This window comes from Hemicordylus capensis, chromosome 6 (assembly GCF_027244095.1).
Source record: "Hemicordylus capensis ecotype Gifberg chromosome 6, rHemCap1.1.pri, whole genome shotgun sequence".
NCBI classification, from domain to species: Eukaryota; Metazoa; Chordata; class Lepidosauria; order Squamata; family Cordylidae; genus Hemicordylus; species Hemicordylus capensis.
Window position 1 is genome coordinate 22,330,587 of NC_069662.1, and position 19,720 is coordinate 22,350,306.

The 19,720-nt window shown below is 44.6% G+C and overlaps 1 protein-coding gene across 1 annotated transcript in view; it reads left to right on the forward strand.

Annotated features, from left to right (window-relative positions):
* The window catches only part of ALDH16A1 (aldehyde dehydrogenase 16 family member A1), a 66,594-nt gene that overhangs the window by 32,192 nt on the left and 14,682 nt on the right, over positions 1–19,720 (forward strand). The window contains exons 16-17 of the mRNA XM_053262554.1: positions 5,049–5,253; positions 8,671–8,856. Coding sequence (XP_053118529.1) covers positions 5,049–5,253; positions 8,671–8,856 — 391 coding nt within the window. The remainder of the gene's footprint in view (positions 1–5,048; positions 5,254–8,670; positions 8,857–19,720) is intronic.

Sequence of the window (19,720 nt, forward strand, 5' to 3'; positions counted from 1 at the left end):
AATCCTGACTTCCTCTGGAGCCATGGCAGGTTTCTCTGTGAAACACTGGTACTGCATGAACTCCATACAAATAGCATTTTCTCTGCTCTGTGGCAATGCGTTAGGGAATTCTTCCAGAAGAGTCTCTTATCAGTGAGGACCTCAGGTTTTCTCTCCCTATAGGATCAAGCACAACTGCTGCCTTCAGTACTGGGTCATTAAATGATTCCCCCCGCCCCCATACAGCAGCATGTTCTGATAAAATCTCCTATCCTCCGCACAAAATCTAGTGGTTTTTAGGTGATCCATCAAGATCCTGCTTTTTGATCAGCTGTGATGCAGCAGAACCTATAAACAAGTCTTGGTCTGACCTCTGAAAGTCTTTTGTGGTGGCATCAAGAGACAATACATCATCTTTGTACTCAAGTGTGACCACTGGTTTAATGCATCATCCTAAAAGGTCTATATATAGTTGCATCATGGCAGGATGTAACCTGTGGATCATTGGTTCCTCACATTGAAGCAATGCATTGAAGTTCTCAAAGTGAGGTGTACTGGCATGTAGAAACAGAACATACAGTTTAGACTGGACTCTTGAATATATTCGCTAGTCTACTTTCTCAGGTTCCTCCTGTTTTCTGCATGGAGCGGGCTCGTTTCATCACCATAGTGAGATACGAAGTGGTATTTGAGGCCATCCCAAATATTCAGTACCTTCTCCAGTGTGCAAGACATGCTCAGCTATTGTGTAGAAGCAAGTTTTAAGACCTTTCTGTTTCATCACAAAAATGAAATGTCTTCTCTGAAAAGTTCTTTTATTTTGGTGCTTTAAAAAAAAGGATAATAGCGATTGATGTGAAATTCATCTGGGTCAAATGAAAGAGCCTTTGACCCATGTTTTGTTGCTAGATGTGCTACATGGCATGGACAGCCAACACCATAAATCTTTCCATCACTCTGCTTCTTCTGTAGAAGCCTCAGAACCGCCCAGAGACGCAAGTTTGGGGCGATATACAAGTGTAAGAAATAAATAAATAAACTCCATTGTGCTTCCCAATTATTTCAGAGGCAAAAGTAACACAGTTATCTAGGCTGAGTCCTGAATCAGAGACACATTTTTTTCCAATGGCTGCCACAATGTTTTCAGCATTTGCATGGTTTGTTGCAGGCATATTTTTTGTTTTAGTGTTTTATTTTGTTTACATTTTATATCCCTCTCTTCCTCCAAGGAGCCTAGAGTGGTGTACTACATACTTAAGTTTCTCCTCACAACAACCCTGTGAAGTAGGTTAGGCTGAGAGAGAAGTGACTGGCCCAGAGTCACCCAGCAAGTCTCATGGCTGAATGGGGATTTGAACTCAGGTCTCCCTGGTCCTAGCCCAGCACTCTAACCACTACACCACACTGGCTCACTGGCATAGCCAGAAAGTGAGTCCTAACTAAGCCTTCTGAATCTTCAAGGTGACAAGTACTGGAAAGAATGTGTCATCCTTGTCAGAACTACCATCTGGACTTGGGAGGATGGGCTGGGGTGGGTGCAGTATTTCTTTCATTCACCAGAACTTGATGATTGCTTTTGGATGGCACTTATGCTCTCTTTTCCATTGCACAGGTGACTGCCTTTTGTGCATCTGCATGCATATTTCTTAGCTACTGTATTTCACTGTCTGGAAACATTCTACCTGCCAGTTTACTGAAAGCGTCATTCACAGCAAATGGCCAATTATGTTGCAGTACCAAACCCTGGAAAAATAGTCCTGCCTTGTCTGTCACTGGGTTGTGTGGATTGGATGCAAGTACTCATCAGAGCTTGGGAGGACCTTAAGCTCTTCTGACTTTCTGCATTAGTCTTGTTCTTCACAGCTGCTGTATGCAGTTTTACATCATGCATCTCACCATGGGATACCGAGAAGCCACAGGCACATGTTGAACAGAGAGCATAGGTGTTCCCTTTCCTAGATGTCTTTATGAATCCCCTGCCATCTGAAGAATATGACTTAAGATTGAAGCGAGGAAAGGGAAAAGAGGTTCAGGTTGAAAGGATTCTTGTACTCTTCAGAGAGGAGTGGATTTGAGTGCACTGTAATGTCGTCGATACAGCTGTGATCCCCCCACTTCTTGATGGGAAATCTAACTCCTGGGATGGAAAGCCATGCACCATCTTTAAAGGGGGTGGGGATTCTGACTGAACCAGCACTCCGGGTTTCTTTGAGAGTGGAATAGGGGCACTAGCTTAGGCTTTTAAATATTTTGTCCATTGCTTATACAGTATATGGTAGGTTTCTTAATGTTTAGCTTTTATTGATAACTTTTAATTTCAATTTTTTTGGGGGGGCTGGAATTGTCATTTTAGTTGTGGGTTGTAGCCTGGTCTTTAAAATACACACAAACACACACACACAAACTTTTTAAATTGTTCCATATTCTATCCATTTTATTAATGTTGTACGCTGCCCTGAGCAGTAATGCACTGGAGGGGTGGGATAGAAATATTTTAAATAAAATAATCATTAAATAAAATAGATCTGAACAGGTGGAGGGTAGACTGAGGGCTAGGGTTCTCTCTGTTCCTTTGGGAGGAGAACAGTGAGCAGGTTGGCACGATCTGTCAGCACGCAAGTAGGAAAGAGCTGTGGTTCTCGGGGAGCATGTGCTGCCTGCGCAGGCGTGTCCTCTGAACCCACCTACCCTTCGGTTCCTTCGCCTGGCATTCTCTACCCAACTTCAAAGCTTGGTTATGGAAGTTGGGCAAAAGTTAGGTAGAGGATTCGGGAAACAGCAGCGGGAGCGTTCTGATGAACATGTGCACCAGGAGTACTCCCCAGCCACGGTTGGTTTCTTCCTGCTTATTTGCAGGTGGATCATGTGGACTCACCCAGTGGAACAACTGAAAGGGCCTTAAAATGCAGACAAAAGAAGACAGATGTGGTTGGCCACGTTGCCCTACAGACCCTTTACAAGAAGCTTGAATTTCAAATTTCTGAGGGATACGTTTATTATACATGGACTAGTGGCTCTCTAACTTTTTAATGTTTAAAATAAGGGCTTAATATCCTAGAGAAGAAAGATGACCTTGAAACAAGTTGTTCTAGTAAGAACTAATCAGCCGCTTAGATGATCAGTAAGAACTAATCAACCACTTAATCAGATGTAGTCTCTACATCTGGACTAAATTTGGTGCAAATTGAGGTCCACAAGTTGGATCTATTGTGCCTCAAATATCCATGTGTCCGCCATCATTACAAACTGCACAATTGAGGTGTCCCTGTGTGTCATTCACTACATCTGTTCCAAATTTGGTTCAAATTGGTTAGACAGTCCTCAAATTAGTGCACTTGTGCCTCAAAGGCTTATGCATCTGCCATCTTGGATCAGGGTGGATGACATCATCACAAACTACACCATTGGGGCATCCCTATGTGTCCATTCAGCTGTAGCAAATTCGGTTCAAATCGGTTAGGCGGTTCACAAGTTAGCCCACTCGTGCCTCAAAATTTTACGCGTCTGCCATCTTGGATCAGGGTAGATGACAGAATCACAAACTACTCTGTTGATGTGTCCCTACAACTGTACCTGATTTGGTTCATATTGGTTCAGGCGTTGCAAAGTTGATAGAGGGAGACAGACAAATTTTCTCTCAATGCTGGATGATCTCATAAGCCTACTGGATTACACACACACATGTGTGTGTGTGTTGTACAACGTCATCAACATAGGGAATGCGAGTAATTTTTACAGAGTTGGGCTACTTTATTTATAGAGGGTGGAGGTGCATTGTCCTCGTGGGAATACTGCAAGAAAGATAAAGGTCACTGAAGAAGATGGAAGGTCGAAACACATCTGACTGCAATCACAAGGAGCGCACCAGTAATTACAAAATTGTAGTATTCCATCAGCATATGTCTGAAGACTTTTTTTAATCAATCAACCGGCATATGCCTGAGGACTTATTATATATTACAATCTTTTAACAAAAAGTCCCTGTTAATTTTTAACCATTTTTATAAAGTACTATTAACTTTTATTATTAAAAAATACGTGTGTATAAACTTTATTTTTGTATATACATGTTAATTTAGTATCATATTACAGTTACTTCTGATCTTTTATATTACCTCAGCTACTTTTTGGATCAGGTTTATTCTGTTTTTCTTTGACCCACCCAGTATTTACTGGGGGGGGGGGGCAGGAAGAGGCTCCCACTTGCATGTTTCATCCCTCAGTGACTGCAACATGAAGCACTGACTAGTAAATGTGCGAGAGCTGCCATCGAGATTGTTTTCCTGTCACTTGATAGCCACTCTCACACAGCCCTATTTTTAGTGGCGTCGATTCCAGTATTCATCTGCAGGTCATTGGATGTTCTTAACCTCGCAAGCTTCTGTATGCCTGTGTTAATCCACTAAAGTGCTGGTGTTCTCTGGAAGGAGAGCAAGGCTCACAGCTGGTGGTGAACAGTAGGGACCGTCAGAGGTGTTCTTATCTCTAGACTTCAGGGCTGAAGTCCAGGGCCTCCACACCCCCTGGGAGCCCCCAAATCCTCTTTAATCTGTCCTGGGTAGTGTGGTTTTTTTAACCGCCATGTTTAAAAAATGGTGCTTAACTTGCGGAGGTGGGCACTCCAAAGGCCTTTAGGTCCAGGTTCCAAAATCACCTAGGTGCACCTCTGGGGACTGTAGTTCTCTGCTAACTGAGTGTTCTCTGTTGAGATGCAACAAGGAGGATAGGTCTGTCAAATGTGTCTTGTTAGCTCTGTGGAATCGCCAGATCCAGCAGCAATGTGCTGCTGAACCCCATGTGCTGAGGAGCGAAGAGGGGGAGCGCTGTTGCCTTCGGGCCCTGTTTGTGGGCTTCACGGAAGCATCTGATTGGCCACTGTGAGAAGCAGGATGCTGGACTAAATGGAATCTTGATCTGATTCAGCAGGGCTCTTGTTTCGCTTCCTAGCGGGGTGGAGGAGGTTTCCTGGGCTCTCAGAAAAGTGCGCTGGAGGTGTCAGGACCAGGATCCTGGCTTCTTGGGTCGTCTGCTGCCCTTTTTCTGATCTAACACCAAGGTGGTCTCATCAGGTGGGCGAAGCAGACGGCTCACGTCCGGTCCCAGATCTTGTACTACCTGGCTGAGAATCTGGAACTCCGTCGAACTGAGGTTGCATCACGACTGGAGGCCCTGACTGGTGCAGGGGGAAAGGTGGCCCTGCGGGAAGTGGACCTCAGTGTCCAGAGGCTCTTCTACTGGGCAGCATACTGTGATAAATATGGTGGGGCCGTGCAGGTAAGAACCAGCAGGGTTGTATACAGGCTGCCACATGAGGGCCCACAGGTGGCAGCCTGTACCATTTTTTGGGCTGGCTACACATCTGGAAGAGGGTGGCACAGCCCAGGCTGTTTTGATCTCCATTGTGGCCTTGCTGTGGCTCCACCCTATTCCAGACAGAATCGTAGGATTGTTGAGTTGGAGGGGCCTTTAGGGCATCTCGTCCACGCTTCTGGCTGCAGGGAATCCAGAGCTCGAGCATCCCCAACAGTTGCCTGCCCATGCTTTGCTTGGAGGCCCCCAGCAAAGGAAAACCCACTCCTACGCAACTATAGCTGTTGAACTGCTCTCACTGTTAAGAAACATCTCCTAATATTCAAACAAAATTTCTGTGTGTTTTTTGGACACACCAGCCCAATTATAGCTCTGTCCTGGTCTGACACTAGAAAAGATACAGTAGTAGAGCAGATAGTAAAGCAATTAAACCATAGGTATCTTGAAAACAATGCAATCATTAATAGAAGCCAGCATGGATTGATCCAGAGTAAATCCTTCCAGCCTATCTGGATCTCTCTCTCTCCCTTCCCCCCGGGCTCACCACCGGGGGCGGGGGGTTATGTACGGGGGTGGGGTGGGGGCTTCACACCAGGGTAGTGTTGAACACAGGTCTTGCGTTCCCTGGCTATTCCAGTGGGTTAGACTGACTGGTCTGTAGTTTCCTGCATCTCGTAGGAAGCTGCTACACCAGGGATTCTCAACGCTGGGTCCCCAGATGTTATTAAATTTCAACTCCCATAATCCCCAACCAAAGGCCACTGGGGCTGGGGCTTATGGGAGTTGAAGTCCAATAGCATCTGGGGACCCAACGCTGAGAATCCCTGGTCTGTACAGACTGGCAGTGGCTTCTCCAAGGTTGCAGGCAGGAATCTCTCTCAGCTCTATCTTGGAGAAGCCTCCAGGGAGGGAACTTGGAACCTTCTGCTCTTCCCAGAGCAGTTCCATCCCCTGAGGGCTGATATCTTATAGTGCTCACCCATGTAGTGTCCCATTCAAATACAACCAGGGTGGACCCTTCTTAGCTAATGGGACCAGTCATGCTTGCTACCACAAGACCAGCTCTCCTCTCTTTGAGGCCTTCTCTCCTATCTTCCTCTTTCCCCTCTTTAAAGACTGGGACAGTGTTGATCCATCTCCAGTTTTGCAGCATCTCACCCATTCTCCAGAATTTATCAAAGACAATAGGCAGAGGTTCTGAGATGACAGCAGCATGTTCTTTTTAGTACCCTTAGATGAACGTTGTCCAGCCTTTGAAGATTTGGGCTTACTTACGATAGAGAGATTCCTGACCAGTGCCTCACCAATCTGGAATTGCATCCTTCTCTCTCTCTCTCTCTCTCTCTCTCTCTCTCTCTCTCTCTCTCTCTCTCTCTCTCTCTCTCTCTCTCACACACACACACACACACACACACACACACACACACACACACACACACACCATTCATTCTGCATTGTCCTCCTTTGAGAAAAAAATGGAGGCACATTATGAGTTGACCAGTTCTGCCTTCTTTTTGTTGCTCCTTATCTTTTCAGCACCCTTACTGAGCAGCAGGCTTAATTGTTTCGTTCCTCCTCTTCTTATATTGAACATACTGAGGGAAAGCCCTTCTGTTTTGTAATGTTCTAGCATCCCTTGCTAGTCTCAGCTGATTCCAAGCTTTAGCTTTCCTGACACTGTCCTTATAAGGCCGGGCTTCTCGTCTTATTTTATCATTGATGACCTATCCTCCTTTGAGTATTTTAAGTTTTTGTGTGCAGCTGTGATTTACTTTTCCAGCCTATTTTCCCCTCCCCATTCGTAATGTTTTGTTACTCTGACTTTAGTTACTCCTTTAGGAATTCTCACTCTTGACTTATTTCCCTGTAAATCTTGGGATCTTTCCTAGCATTTGTTTTGAGCTTATTAAAACGATTTCTTTGAAATCCAAGATTATTATTAACTCATATTAACTTTCCATAAGGTCAGGAATTCCAACCTTACTAGATTGCTGTCCCTCAAGCTTTCTATTACTTCATTCTCATTAGAGGAGAGCTGGTCTTGTGATAGCAAGCATGACTTGTCCCATTAGCAAAGCAGGGGCCACCCTGGTTTGCATTTGAATGGGAGACTACTTGTGGGAGCACTGTAAGATATTCCCATTAGGGGATGGAGCCGCTCCGAGAAGAGCAGAAGGTTTCAAGTTCCCTCCCTGGCTTCTCCAAGATAGGAATGAAAGTGATTCCTGCCTGCAACCTTGGAGAAGCCACTGCCAGTCTGAAGACAACACTGAGCTAAATAGACCAATGCTCTGACTCAGTACATGGCAGCTTCCTATGGTTCCTATTTACTTATTTATTTCATTTGTACACCACCCCAAACTTCCATCTCTGGGTGTTTTACAACAACATAAACCAAATTAAATTAAAATATAAATTAAAACTTTAAAACAATTTAAAACCACAAGTCTAGTTTAAAAGCTTGGGTGAATAAATGTATCTTTAGAAACTTCTAAAAAAAATGTCAGAGATGGGGAGGCTTTTATTTCAACAGGGAGTTCATTCCAGTGTCTTTGGGCAGCAACAGAGAAGGCCCATCCCTGTGTAGCCAACAGATGAGTTGGTGGCAGCTGTGGACAAACCTCTTTGGATGATCTCAATGGGCGGTGGGACTCATAGTGAAGAACATGTTCTCTTTTCCCTGTTGGTTAGAATTTAACTGAGGATGGCAGATCCTTTTGTTCTTTCCTCTGCTTTCTGAAGGAGGACTTTGCCAGCAATGCATGTCAGGAATTTGTTGGAAAGTTAATGTGTAGCGTGGCTTGGCTCCCAACAGATATCAGGGTACATCTGCAGTTCTCCATTGCTACTTACTCTTGTTTCCTTGGAACATCTGTAATTAGCTTCAGGAAAGCATCGTCCAGGTCCACTCCTTGGCATGGTGGACTCTGTAGGAGACTCCAACTAAAATGTAGTTTTTATTTATTTCTCCCCTTATTTTTCTCTCTCAGATGATCTCCACTGGGCTACCATGCTGGAATTCTATGCTGCTACACACATTTTTTGACCTATACTGCTACTTCCCCTCTCTTTCTGGTGCACTGCTTCTTTTTGGAACAAGCTTCTTCGCTGGGAAATCTAACTAAAGTTCTGTCAGAACTTTGTTTGACCCTATGATTTCATCTCCAGCAGGGCATTAAAATGTAGACAGTGGAATGTCAGGACTGAGTCAGATTCAAGGGCCTTGATTTAGGAGGGGAGTTGAAATTTGAGAAGTAGGCAGGACTGTCGGGGATTTCTGTGAGGGGAAGTGGGGACTAAGTTTGAGGGTGGACTTTACCAGTCCATATAGCCCCGGGCTTCACTAATACATGCCTGTTGTTTTATTTCTCTCTGCGACAGGAAACATCTTTATATGGTGCTTCCCTCCTCTTTCGGGAGCCCTTGGGTGTGGTGGGAATTGCCTGTCCCAATGAACAGCCCCTGCTTGGGTTTGTCAGCCTGCTGGCTCCAGCTGTGATTCGTGGCAACAGCGTGGTGATCATCCCCAGTGAATGGTACCCCTTGCCTGCCCTGGATTTCTATCAGGTACTGCCTGCCCTTCTTTCTTTCTTTCTCTCTCCTTCCCCCCCCCACCCCATTTCATTAATCTGACATGTTTACAATTCAAATAAATAATTATCAGAAAGATAAAGTGTCTTGCTGGAGTAAGAACAACAATATTTACAGAGAACACCCACAGACAGTCACATACTTAGAAAGATGAATCTATCCTAAGTCTATAACTCATATCAATCCAAATATATGATTAAGGAGGCTAACTAACTGAGTCAGATAGCAGTGACAAGAGATTATGTTCTAAACTGTCTGGGAAAACTGAAAACTAGCAAATTGCCAGGGCCGGATGGCATCCATCCAAGAGTCCTCAAAGAACTCAAATGTGAAATTGCCGACCTCCTTGCTAAAATATATAACTTATCCTTGCAATCTGGCTCTGTAATGGAGGACTGGAAAGTAGCAAATGTGACATTTTCAAAAAGGGATCCAGGGGCGATCCGGGAAACTACAGGCCGGTTAGCTTAACATCCGTTCCAGGGAAATTGATGCAAAGCATCCTCAAGGATAAAATTATAAAGCACATAGAAGAACAGGCCCTGCTGGGAGTGAACTAGCATGGCTTCTGCAAAGGTAAATCTTGTCTCACAAACCTTTTGGAGTTCTTTGAAAGGGTCAACAAGTGTGTTGATTAAGGTGATCCAGTTGACATAGTATACCTGGACTTCCAAAAAGCTTTCGACAAAGTTCCTCATCAAAGACGCCTGAGAAAACTAAGCAGTCATGGGATAAGGGGACAAGTACATGTGTGGATTGCTAACTGGTTGAAAGACAGGATACAGAGGGTAAGTATAAATGGAGAGTTTTCACAATGGAGGGAAGTAAGAAGTAGGGTCCCCCAGGGATCTGTACTAGGACCAGTGCTCTTTAATTTTTTTATTAATAAATCTAGAAGTAGGGGTAAGCAGTGAGGTGGCCAAATTTGCAGGTGATACCAAACTCTTTCAGGTAGCAAAATCCAAAACAGATTGTGAGGAGCTCCAAAAGGATCTCTCCAAACTGGGTGAGTGGGTGACCAAATGGCAAATGCGCTTCAATGTTTGCAAGTGTAAAGTGATGCACATTGGGACAAAAAAAAAAACCAGCTTCAAGTATACTTTGATGGGATCTGAGCTGTAAGTGACTGACCAGGAGAGGGATCTTGGGGTCGTGGTGGACAGCTCGTTGAAAATGTCGACTTGGTGTGCGGCACCTGTGAAAAAGGCCAATTCCATGCTAGGGATCATTAGGAAGGGGGTTGAAAATAAAACTGCTAGTATTATAATGCCCTTATACAAAACTATGGTGTGGCCACACCTGGAATACTACGTACAATTCTGGTCACCACATCTAAAAAAGGACCTTGTAGAACTGGAAAAGGTGCAGAAGAGGGCAACCAAGATGATCAGGAGCCTGGAGCACCTTTCTTATGAGGCAAGACTACAACACCTGGGGCTTTTTAGTTTAGAAAAAAGACAACTGCAGGGAGACATGATAGAGATCTATAAAATCATGCATGGTGTGAAGAAAGTGGATAGAGATAAATTCTTCTCCCTCTCACATAACACTAGAACCAGGGGTTATCCCACGAAACTGATTGCCAGGAAATTTAGGACCAGCAAATGGAAGTCTTTTTTCACACAACGCATAATCAACTTGTGGAATTCTCTGCCACTGGATGTGGTGACAGGCAACAATCTGGAAGGCTTTAAGAGGGGTTTGGATAACTTCATGGAGGAGAGGTTTATCAACGGCTACTAGGAGGAGAGGAGAGCTGGTCTTGTGGTAGCAAGCAGGCTCTGACCTGGTTGCATATGAATGGGAGACTTGATGTGTGAGCACTGCAAGATATTCCCCTCAGGGGATGAAGCCGCTCTGGGAAGAGCAGAAGGTTTCAAGTTCCCTCCCTGGCTTCTCCAAGATAGGGCTGAGAGAGATTCCTGCCTGAAACCTTGGAGAAGCCGCTGCCAGTCTGTGAAGACAATACTGAGCTAGATAGACCAGTGGTCTGACTCAGTATATGGCAGTTTCCTATGTTCCTAGTTGGAGGGCTATAGGCCACCTCCAGTCTCAAAGGCAGGATGCCTCTGAGTACCAGTTGCAGGGGAGTAACAGCAGGAGAGAAGGCATGCCCTCAACTCCTGCCTGTACTGTAAGCTTCCAGAGGCATCTGGTGGGCCACTGTGTGAAACAGGATGCTGGACTAGATGGACCTTGGGCCTGATCCAGCAGGGCTGTTCTTGTGTTCTTGATATTCAATAAAACCTCTCCAATTTTCAATCAATCTCTTACATTTCTGTCACACTTCTCTCTCCCTCATCATGGCAATTCATTGTGCAAATTACAGCAAAATGATATGATTGCTTTCACCACTCATTAATCTTGAGAATGGCTTTTATCTAGCAGTATTTTGCATAACAGAGCCTGACTGCAGCTAGCATGTAGCCAACTAGCTCAGTATATTTCTTGGATACATTTTTCATATAGGATAATAAAAATAAGATGGGATCTAAATCCGGTTCTGTTCGCAATATGTTTCCATTCTTTCGCTCCTATCTGACATGCATGCATCTTATCTACTGCAAGGACTGCATTGCCCAAATTTATCCTGTGCACATTGACTGTACGTGTCAGTGGCTTTAGTATACAGATGTGTATACAGAGACCTTTTGATGTGTGTGCCAAAATATTCCAAACCAGGGTGCTGTAGGTCTCTGTTAAATTTTGCATTGACAGTATGGCCTTGTATGCTTCTTACACTCTCTTCTCCCCACCCTCCCTCCAGCTATCATTTTATATGTTCCAAGTTCTTACTGTAAATGGGCAGGGTTTGGGGTAGAGATGCACCCAGAGTTCATATTTCTTGGCTGAGAATACAAACCTCAAAAACACTCTCCCCAAATTAGGAGGCGAGCATTCCAGTCCCCTAAGTTCTTCCGCAGCTTTTATTTTAATCTCAGTCACAGAAGGACTCGGTTCCTCCCACCCAGCTGCAAGCTTCCAACCTCTCCCCTCCCAATTTATCTTCCTGGAGCTTTGGTGGACAGCAAGAGCCCTGGGAAAGCTACACTTGCTAGCATTCCTGATGCCTGACACTGCTGTAGCAGTGTATGGGCATGATGATCACATTGCGCCCATTTTGAAAGAGCTGCACTGGTTACCAGTGTGTTTCCGGGTCCAATAACATGCTGGTTTTGACCTTTAAAGCCCTTAATGGTTTGGGCCCGGGATACCTGAGGAACTGCCTGCTCCCACAGGTTGCTGCCCACTTGACGAGGTCATCTGAGGGGTCTCTGCTCCGGGTGCCAACAATGAGGGAGGCTTGGCTATCATGCATGAGGGACAGGGCCTTCTCTGTTGCTGCCCCCAGACTCTGGAATGCTCTCCCAGTGGCTATTTGCCCCCGGTCTCCATCACAGTTTTTAGAAAGCATGTTAAATCCTGGCTTTTTGCCCAGTCTTTTATATGATTGTCTCTACTGCTGCTTCTTTGTTTTTGTATGGTTATTTTATGCTTGTATTTTAAATCTTTTTAGTCAGATCTATGTTTTTATATTTTAGCTTATATCTTAATTGTGTATTTTTTTTTATAGGCTTGTGTTAAATTTTATGTAAACTGTCTTGGGATTGTTTTAATGAAAGGTAGTATATACATTTAACATTAAATAAAATGTATGGGGCAGGGGGAAGAGACCTCTGTCTCTTTCTCTTCCATCACTACTAGCAAAGCAGCAGTAGGGTGGATGAGAGGAGTGTTGGAGGTTCACAGTTGGAGGGAAGCAAAAGAAGGAGTGTTTGAGGGAGCAGAAGACCCCGTTGCACTCTTGATAATGTCAAAATGACAAGGTCTGCTTTGGCCCATAAATGGCTTCAAATAAACCAAGCTATGTTTGTTGAGCCCAGTTATGAATGGAACTAAGTATAAATGTAACACAAGGGCCTACTTCACACAATTGTTCAGATCTCGGTTAAGATCCCTTGCTAACTTGGCAAAGAGGCACCTTTTAACGTGGTGATTCTCTTTATTTAGCAGGGGGAGAGTAACTGGCCCTATCCACCCCCAGCACAGTACCTCCAGTGACTGTTGCTGGTGTCTATCTTATCGTTCTTTTAGATTGTGAGCTCTTTGGGGACAGGGATCCATCTTATTTATTTATTATTTCTCTGTGTAAACCGCCCTGAGCCATTTTTGGAAGGGCAGTATAGAAATTGAATTGATGATGATGATGATGATGATGGAGGGAAGTAAGAAGTGGGGGCCCTCGGGGATCTGTACTGGGACCAGTGCTCTTTAACCTTTTCATAAATCATCTAGCAGTTGGGATAAGCAGTGGTGGTCAAATCTGCAGACACTAAACTATATAGGGTAGTGATATAGAAGTTGAATGAATGAATGAATGAATATGGATTACCAACATTAGTGTGATTGAATCCATGCCAAAGCATGAACCTTAGATTCATCTTGGGCCATAAACCATGTTGGTGTGGGTTTGCACAACCACGCTCATGCAGTTTAACCCACATTAAACTAAGTTTTAACAATTGTGGGAATGAGGCCAAGATCTACCAGCTACTTTAATACTATTTTGTTTCTCTGTGCTCATTCTTTCTTTCTCCTGCTGGAAGAAAGTAGGAGGACTTTCTTCTTGTCCTGCTTGGCACACCAGCTTTAAAATGGGGCCTCTCCTTGTCGGGCCCCATGGGGCCAACAGGACAGAGCTGGGACTGAACTATGAATGTATCCGGAGGCTGGGACACATCATCCTGGCCTCTGGAATGTTCTGGAGGACCAGCAGAATGGAGCTGCTTCATTTGCCTTTTTCCTCCCAGCTGCAGGGAGACAGAGCAAAGGTGTTGGAGTTTCAAGTAGTTCCTCTTGCTTTAGGAATTTATGCATGGTTCATTTCAGGCGGGGGGTGGGGGGACTTGGTCTAAACAGGACCTTGTGGCTTCTGTGGTCTTCATGAAGAATGCAAAGTACTTCACTTGGGGAAACCCAAAGTCTGTGCTCAACACAAGTTACATAATTTTAGAGTAAGTGCATTCAGGAACTTATTCTGCAGGAGGCAATTCGGGTTTTCCAAAGAATGTAGCGTGTTTGGTGAGGGGGAGGTAGGTAGGTCAGTAGGTTCTTTCTGTGAATTAATGAAAGAAGGGAAATATCGGGTATTGAGGTTGGGGGTCTCATAGTTCAGTCACCTATGACCTATTTATTGGAAGTTGGGCAGATGTAAGCATCCTACCTCCCCCTCCCTCTTCTCTTCCCCCAGTCTGGGTGATAAACTTTGCTTGTGCATAACAAAGTTGAAAGAAGTTCAGGGGAACTCCTTTCCTCCTTTTGTTTCATGTTGGCATAAGCATTTCTAAACTATTATTATAGGAACCAGAAGCTTCCCTTTTTGTTCTGTTTTCATATTAATTTGCTTTTGTGTGTTGAGGATTTTGCTTCTCTGTATTTAAATACACACGTGGACAAATTTGTTGGGACCCTTACAGCTCATTGAAAAAATGTTGTATGCCTCCTGAGAAGCGATGAAATGAAAAGCAATTGTGCCATGGATACCTGCATGCCTTTGATATGTCATTGAGTAAAGCAAAGCAAGTGTGGAAAGAGATAAAGTATTGCTTATTCTACAAAGATATTCTAAAGTGGCCTGGACACATTTGTTGGTACCCCTAGAAAAGATCATAAATAATTGGATTAGATTGATTTTCCAAATTAGCTGTTTTCTTTAATTAGTATCACACATCTCTAATCGTGCAATCAGTCACTCAGCCTATTGAAAGGGAGAAAAGTAGTTACTCTGCTGTTTGGTATCATTGTGTGTCACACCATGAACATGAACCAGAGAAAGCAAAGGAGAGAGTTGTCTGAGGAGATCAGAAAGAAAATTATAGACAAGCATGTTAAAGGAAAAGGCTATAAGACCATCTCCAAGCAGTTTGATGTTCCTGTGACAAAAGTTGCAAATATGATTAAGAAGTTCAAGGTCCATGGGACTGTAGCCAACCTCCCTGGATGTGGCCGCAAGAGGAAAATCAACCCCAGAATGGGCAGGAGGATAGTGAGAATGGTAGACAAAAAGCCAAGGACAACTTCCAAAGAGATACAAGCTGAACTCCAAGGTCAAGGTCCATCAGTGTCTGATCGCACCATCCGTCACTTTTTGAGTGGCAGTGGGCTCAATGGAAGAAGACCCAGGAGGACTCCACTGTTGAAAGGAAAACATAAAAATGCCAGACTGGAATTTGTTAAAATGCATATTGACAAGCCACAATGCTTCTGGGAGAATGTCCTTTGGACAGAGACAAAACTGGAGGTTTTTTTGACAAGTCAGATCAGCTCTATGTCCACAGGCGAAAAAATGAAGCTTTCAAAGAAAAGAGCACTGTGAAACATGGAGGAGGCTCGGTTATGTTTTGGGGCTGCTTTGATGCGTCTGGCATGGAGTGCCTTGAGTCTGTGCAGGGAACAATGAAATCTCAAGACTATCAAGACATTCTGGAGCGAAACGTACTGCCCAGTGTGAGAAAGCTCTGTCTCAGTCACAGGTCATGGATCCTCCAACAGTATAATGACCCAAAACACACAGCTAAAAGCACCCAAGAATGGCTAAGGACAAAACATTGGACTATTCTGAAGAGGCCTTCTATGAGCCCTGATTTGAATCCTATTGAACATCTATGGAAAGAACTGAAACATGCAGTCTAGAGAAGACACCCTTCAACCCTGAGACAGCTGGAGCAGTTTGCTCAGGAAGAGTGGGCCAGACTTCCTGTTGACAGGTGCAGAAGTCTCATTGAGAGCTACAGGAATCACTTGTTTGCAGTGACTGCCTCTAAAGGTTGTGCAACAAAATATTAAGTTAAGGGTCCCCTCATTTTTGTCCATGCCATTTTCATTTGGGTTATTATTTGAAATATTCTGTTCAATCAATTAAATCAATTAAATAAATAAATAGTACTTAATTTCAACAGGAGTAATTTAGTCTGGATGTCAGCCACTATTTTTAAATAAAATGATGGTGTTAAATAAGAGTCAGTCAATCAATCCTTATTGATACAGTCACAGACCAGCAAAGAACCCAATACAGATTGAGCAGGGAAAAAGAAAAAGTGTGTGAATACAATACAGTGTTCACTATATTAGGCACAATTTACACCAGAACTATACCTCACAGTGAGGCTATTCTTACGACTGCAGGAAAGCGGGCTAAGGGAGCCCAGCCCGCTTTCCTGCAGTTGTGGGAACCACCGGGAGCTGTGCGGCTCCACACAGTTAGCCCACTTAAGTCCCCCCCCCACAAAAAAAACAAGGTGAGCGAGCACTCCGCTAACCTCATTCTACTGATTGTGTGCTGCTGCGGCGCAGCTCTGTGCTGTGGCAACACATGAGTAGACCCCTGAGCGGGAGGCTACAAGCAGCCTCCTGGCACGGGGGTCTCCCCAGAATGCCTCGGGCACTCACGCGGGGCATCCTGGGACTTCTGGGGGCTGGGCGACCCCCGACCCCTGCCTCCCCTACCGACTCCGTGACGGAGCTCGTAGTCGTGTGGACTACGAGCCGATCTGGCCATGGACGGCTCCCTGCTCATCTGTGGAGAGAGTGGGCTAAGCCTGTGCTCCCCCCACAGAGTGCGGTAAGGCTCTGTAAGGCTCTCCACACTGCCTGTGTGGAGAGCCCAGTGGAGGCTGGTGACTCCTGGGCTTGGGTGGGCGCCAGGCAGGGCAGGTGGTGGGTGGAGCCAAAGTGGCCGGTGGGTGGGACGGAGCCAAAGTGGGCAGAACTCATTTCATTTTTGATCTTCCTACCATAAGACTTTGCAAATCGTATACTCTCCATTGATCAAATTGTTTTGCATGTTCTTCTCCATGGAAATGCATGTTCGATATTGAGGTTATAGGCGTCAGTGCTGGACTTAACCTTAGTTTATGCTTGTCCCATACCCTTTAATAAGTAGGTATATTTATAAATATTTGTCGTATTTCTATTTGAGCTGGCAAGAAAACCAGGATTCAGACAGGAATCAGGAAGTCTGTTACCACATTTTGCCATTTTTTACTTGACAAGTCACCACAGAACTGCTTTATTTTATGGCAGTAATCCAAAAAAGAGTATTGTTTTGAAACTAGAAGCTCTTTATTCCAAATTTTTGCCTCTATCTGCTCTAAATAGCCAATAAAACCAGTTACAAAGGCACACTGCATGGTGACTTTCTTGCCTTTCCTGCGAAGGTTGCAGACATCATGTGGCATCTAGATAGGCTGTTAGGCAGTGCTGGGGAGGGGCCAGCTGTCTTAGTGCCAGGCGCGTAACAACGATCGGGCAAGGGGAGACCGTTGTCTGGGGGCCCCACTGCCTGGAGGAGCCCCCCAGAGGCACCTCACGTGACTCCCCATTGCCCCCTGCCCAGCCCCAAGGCTCCTCAGCCACTTGCCCTGTTCGCCATCTCTCCAGCTTGTTCTCCTGGCCGGCAATCGAGGCAGCAGACAAGCTGCAAAGAGCTCCTTTTCTCTCGCCTCTCAGCTGATCGGCGGGTGGGCGGGGCTTCCACGGAGGCCTCCGTGTAGGCCTCTGTGAAGCCTGAACTCCAGTAGGGCCCAAGCCAGCCAGGAAGGAGGAGGCAGCCAGAGTGGCCACCACTGCTCTCTGCAGCAGAAGACCCCTTGCTGCCCTGCCAAATCCAGCATTTGCCAGGTAGAGTGTGAACTCCTTTTTGTGGTTACCTTCCCCCCCCCCCGGATATATAGGCATCTGCTTGCCATAGGGCTTTGATATGGGGGGGAGGGACTGAGAAGTCTCTGAATATTTATTTTTAAACAGTTTGGAAAATTTGCTGGCTTAAAAAAAACTATCTAAAAAGTCCTATAAGTGGCTTGTTTCGTGGCAGAAAATTACAAAAACTTCTGGAAGAAACAGTATTATATTTATTTTATTCATTCATTTATAAATGCACTTATGTTCAAGTTGTTTTGCAACCCAGAAGGTCTGAGTGATAACTGTGAAGCATGTGTTGTGCTTTTATTTTATTTTTCTTGTGTGTGAACTGCTCCCCAATAACTTGCAGGGACTTCAGGGTAAATCTGGCCAACATGTGAATGCAGCACCTCTATTCCAGAGGAGGTTAAAGGGCTTTAAAAGCCTCCTGTGAAAAACCTCCTGGAATCGAACTTGACTGAATTTGTTCAGAATTCTGAGAAAACAAACATAGGTTCACCCTGCATGGTTGAAAGTCTCCTTTGCTAATCTGCAGCAAGGGGTCCATTTTAATCATTCATCTTTCTAGTGTGTTCTAGGCATTAAAAGTAAAACAAATGTATAGTACTCAATGTATATCACTATATATTGTGACGTGTGCGTGTGTGTATTCAGTGAAATGTATTTCCAGGCAGCATACTTATTTTGGAATATCAGACTTAAATCCTTGGGGGCCTGGGGTGTGTGGAGGCCCTGGACTTTGAGTGGGGGGGGCCATTTTAAAATCTTGTCTCTGGGCCCATTCCAACCTTGCTACGCCCCTGCTTAGTGCACATCATAAGAACATCTCTTTTTTATGTTTAAATTTTTATTGACTTTAACAATATCTTAACATTCACATCACATTAAACACATATTGACTTCCCGCTCACACCTCCTCGTGAATCACCAACTATAGAATTAACCCTTGCTATAATAATAATTCAAAACATATATCTTAAACCTTACAAACTCAATTTTGGTCTACCCAACCTGCTAATATTACTAAATCTCAAACCCTGTTGTAAAATCAATATTAGGAAAATAATTCTTTAAGTATAATAAGAATGGTTTCCAATCTTCTTTAAAGCATTCAAAATTTTGGTCTCTTATCAGTACTGTAAGCCATCATAAGAACATCTTGTCCTTTTTTTAAAGTGGGATAGTACTTACCTTCTCCTCTGCTGGGTGTCTCCTTTGTGATAAAGGGGAAGCACTTGTGTGTCTCACCGCACACTCCCCCTCTAAACCCCACACCACACTCCCCCTCTAAACCCCACACCACACTCCAATATCTGTTAGCAAACTCTTGTTCGCAAAGTTCCTCTGGTCTGAGCCTTGTCTTGTCAAGAGCTGTTTTCAAAATGAGCCACTTCAGGAATGTGGCCCCTCCCACAAGCTGTGTGACCCAACTGATGCTAATCCCCACTCACTGTCTCTCCAGGCACAACTGGGAAACTGCCCTGTCAAGAAACAAATCTCTAGCCAGCCAGAACTCAACCCTAGAAAATACTAGCCCTAACAAACTTAGCTAGTCCTTTCCCTCTTGTTGATTTATTTATATACATTGATTGATTGCTGTCTTCTTTAGAAAAGAAATTAGGAGGAGAGCTGGTCTTGTGGTAATGAAGATGAAATGCCCTTTTTGTTAAGTAGAGTCCACCTTAGTTTGCATTTGGATGGGAGACTGACTACATGTGAGTGCTGTAAGACTTCCCCCTTAAGGGATGAGGCCATAGCTCAGTGGAAGAGCAGAAGGTTCAATCCCTGGCATCTCCAGGCAGGGCTAAGACTTCTGCCTGAAACTTTGTAGATGCTTCTGCCAGTCAGTGTAGATGAGCTAGATGGACCAATGGTCTGACCCATAGAAGAGGCAGCTTCCTATGCTTTTTGACCACACATTTAAGCTGCAAATACTGCTGTGCTTACAGCCGGGATGGCTGTCAGCCTATCAGGATTTTCCTCTGGCCCTCCCATGAGCTATAAGGAAAATGGGAGGGGCTACAGTACAAGACACTCCAGGCTTCCGTTCGCCTTCTCTGGCCTGCGCTGAAGCCCTTTTTATTTGCAAATAGTCCTAGTCATGCTTCTAATCAGCATATAAGTCTGCAAGCTGGTGAGC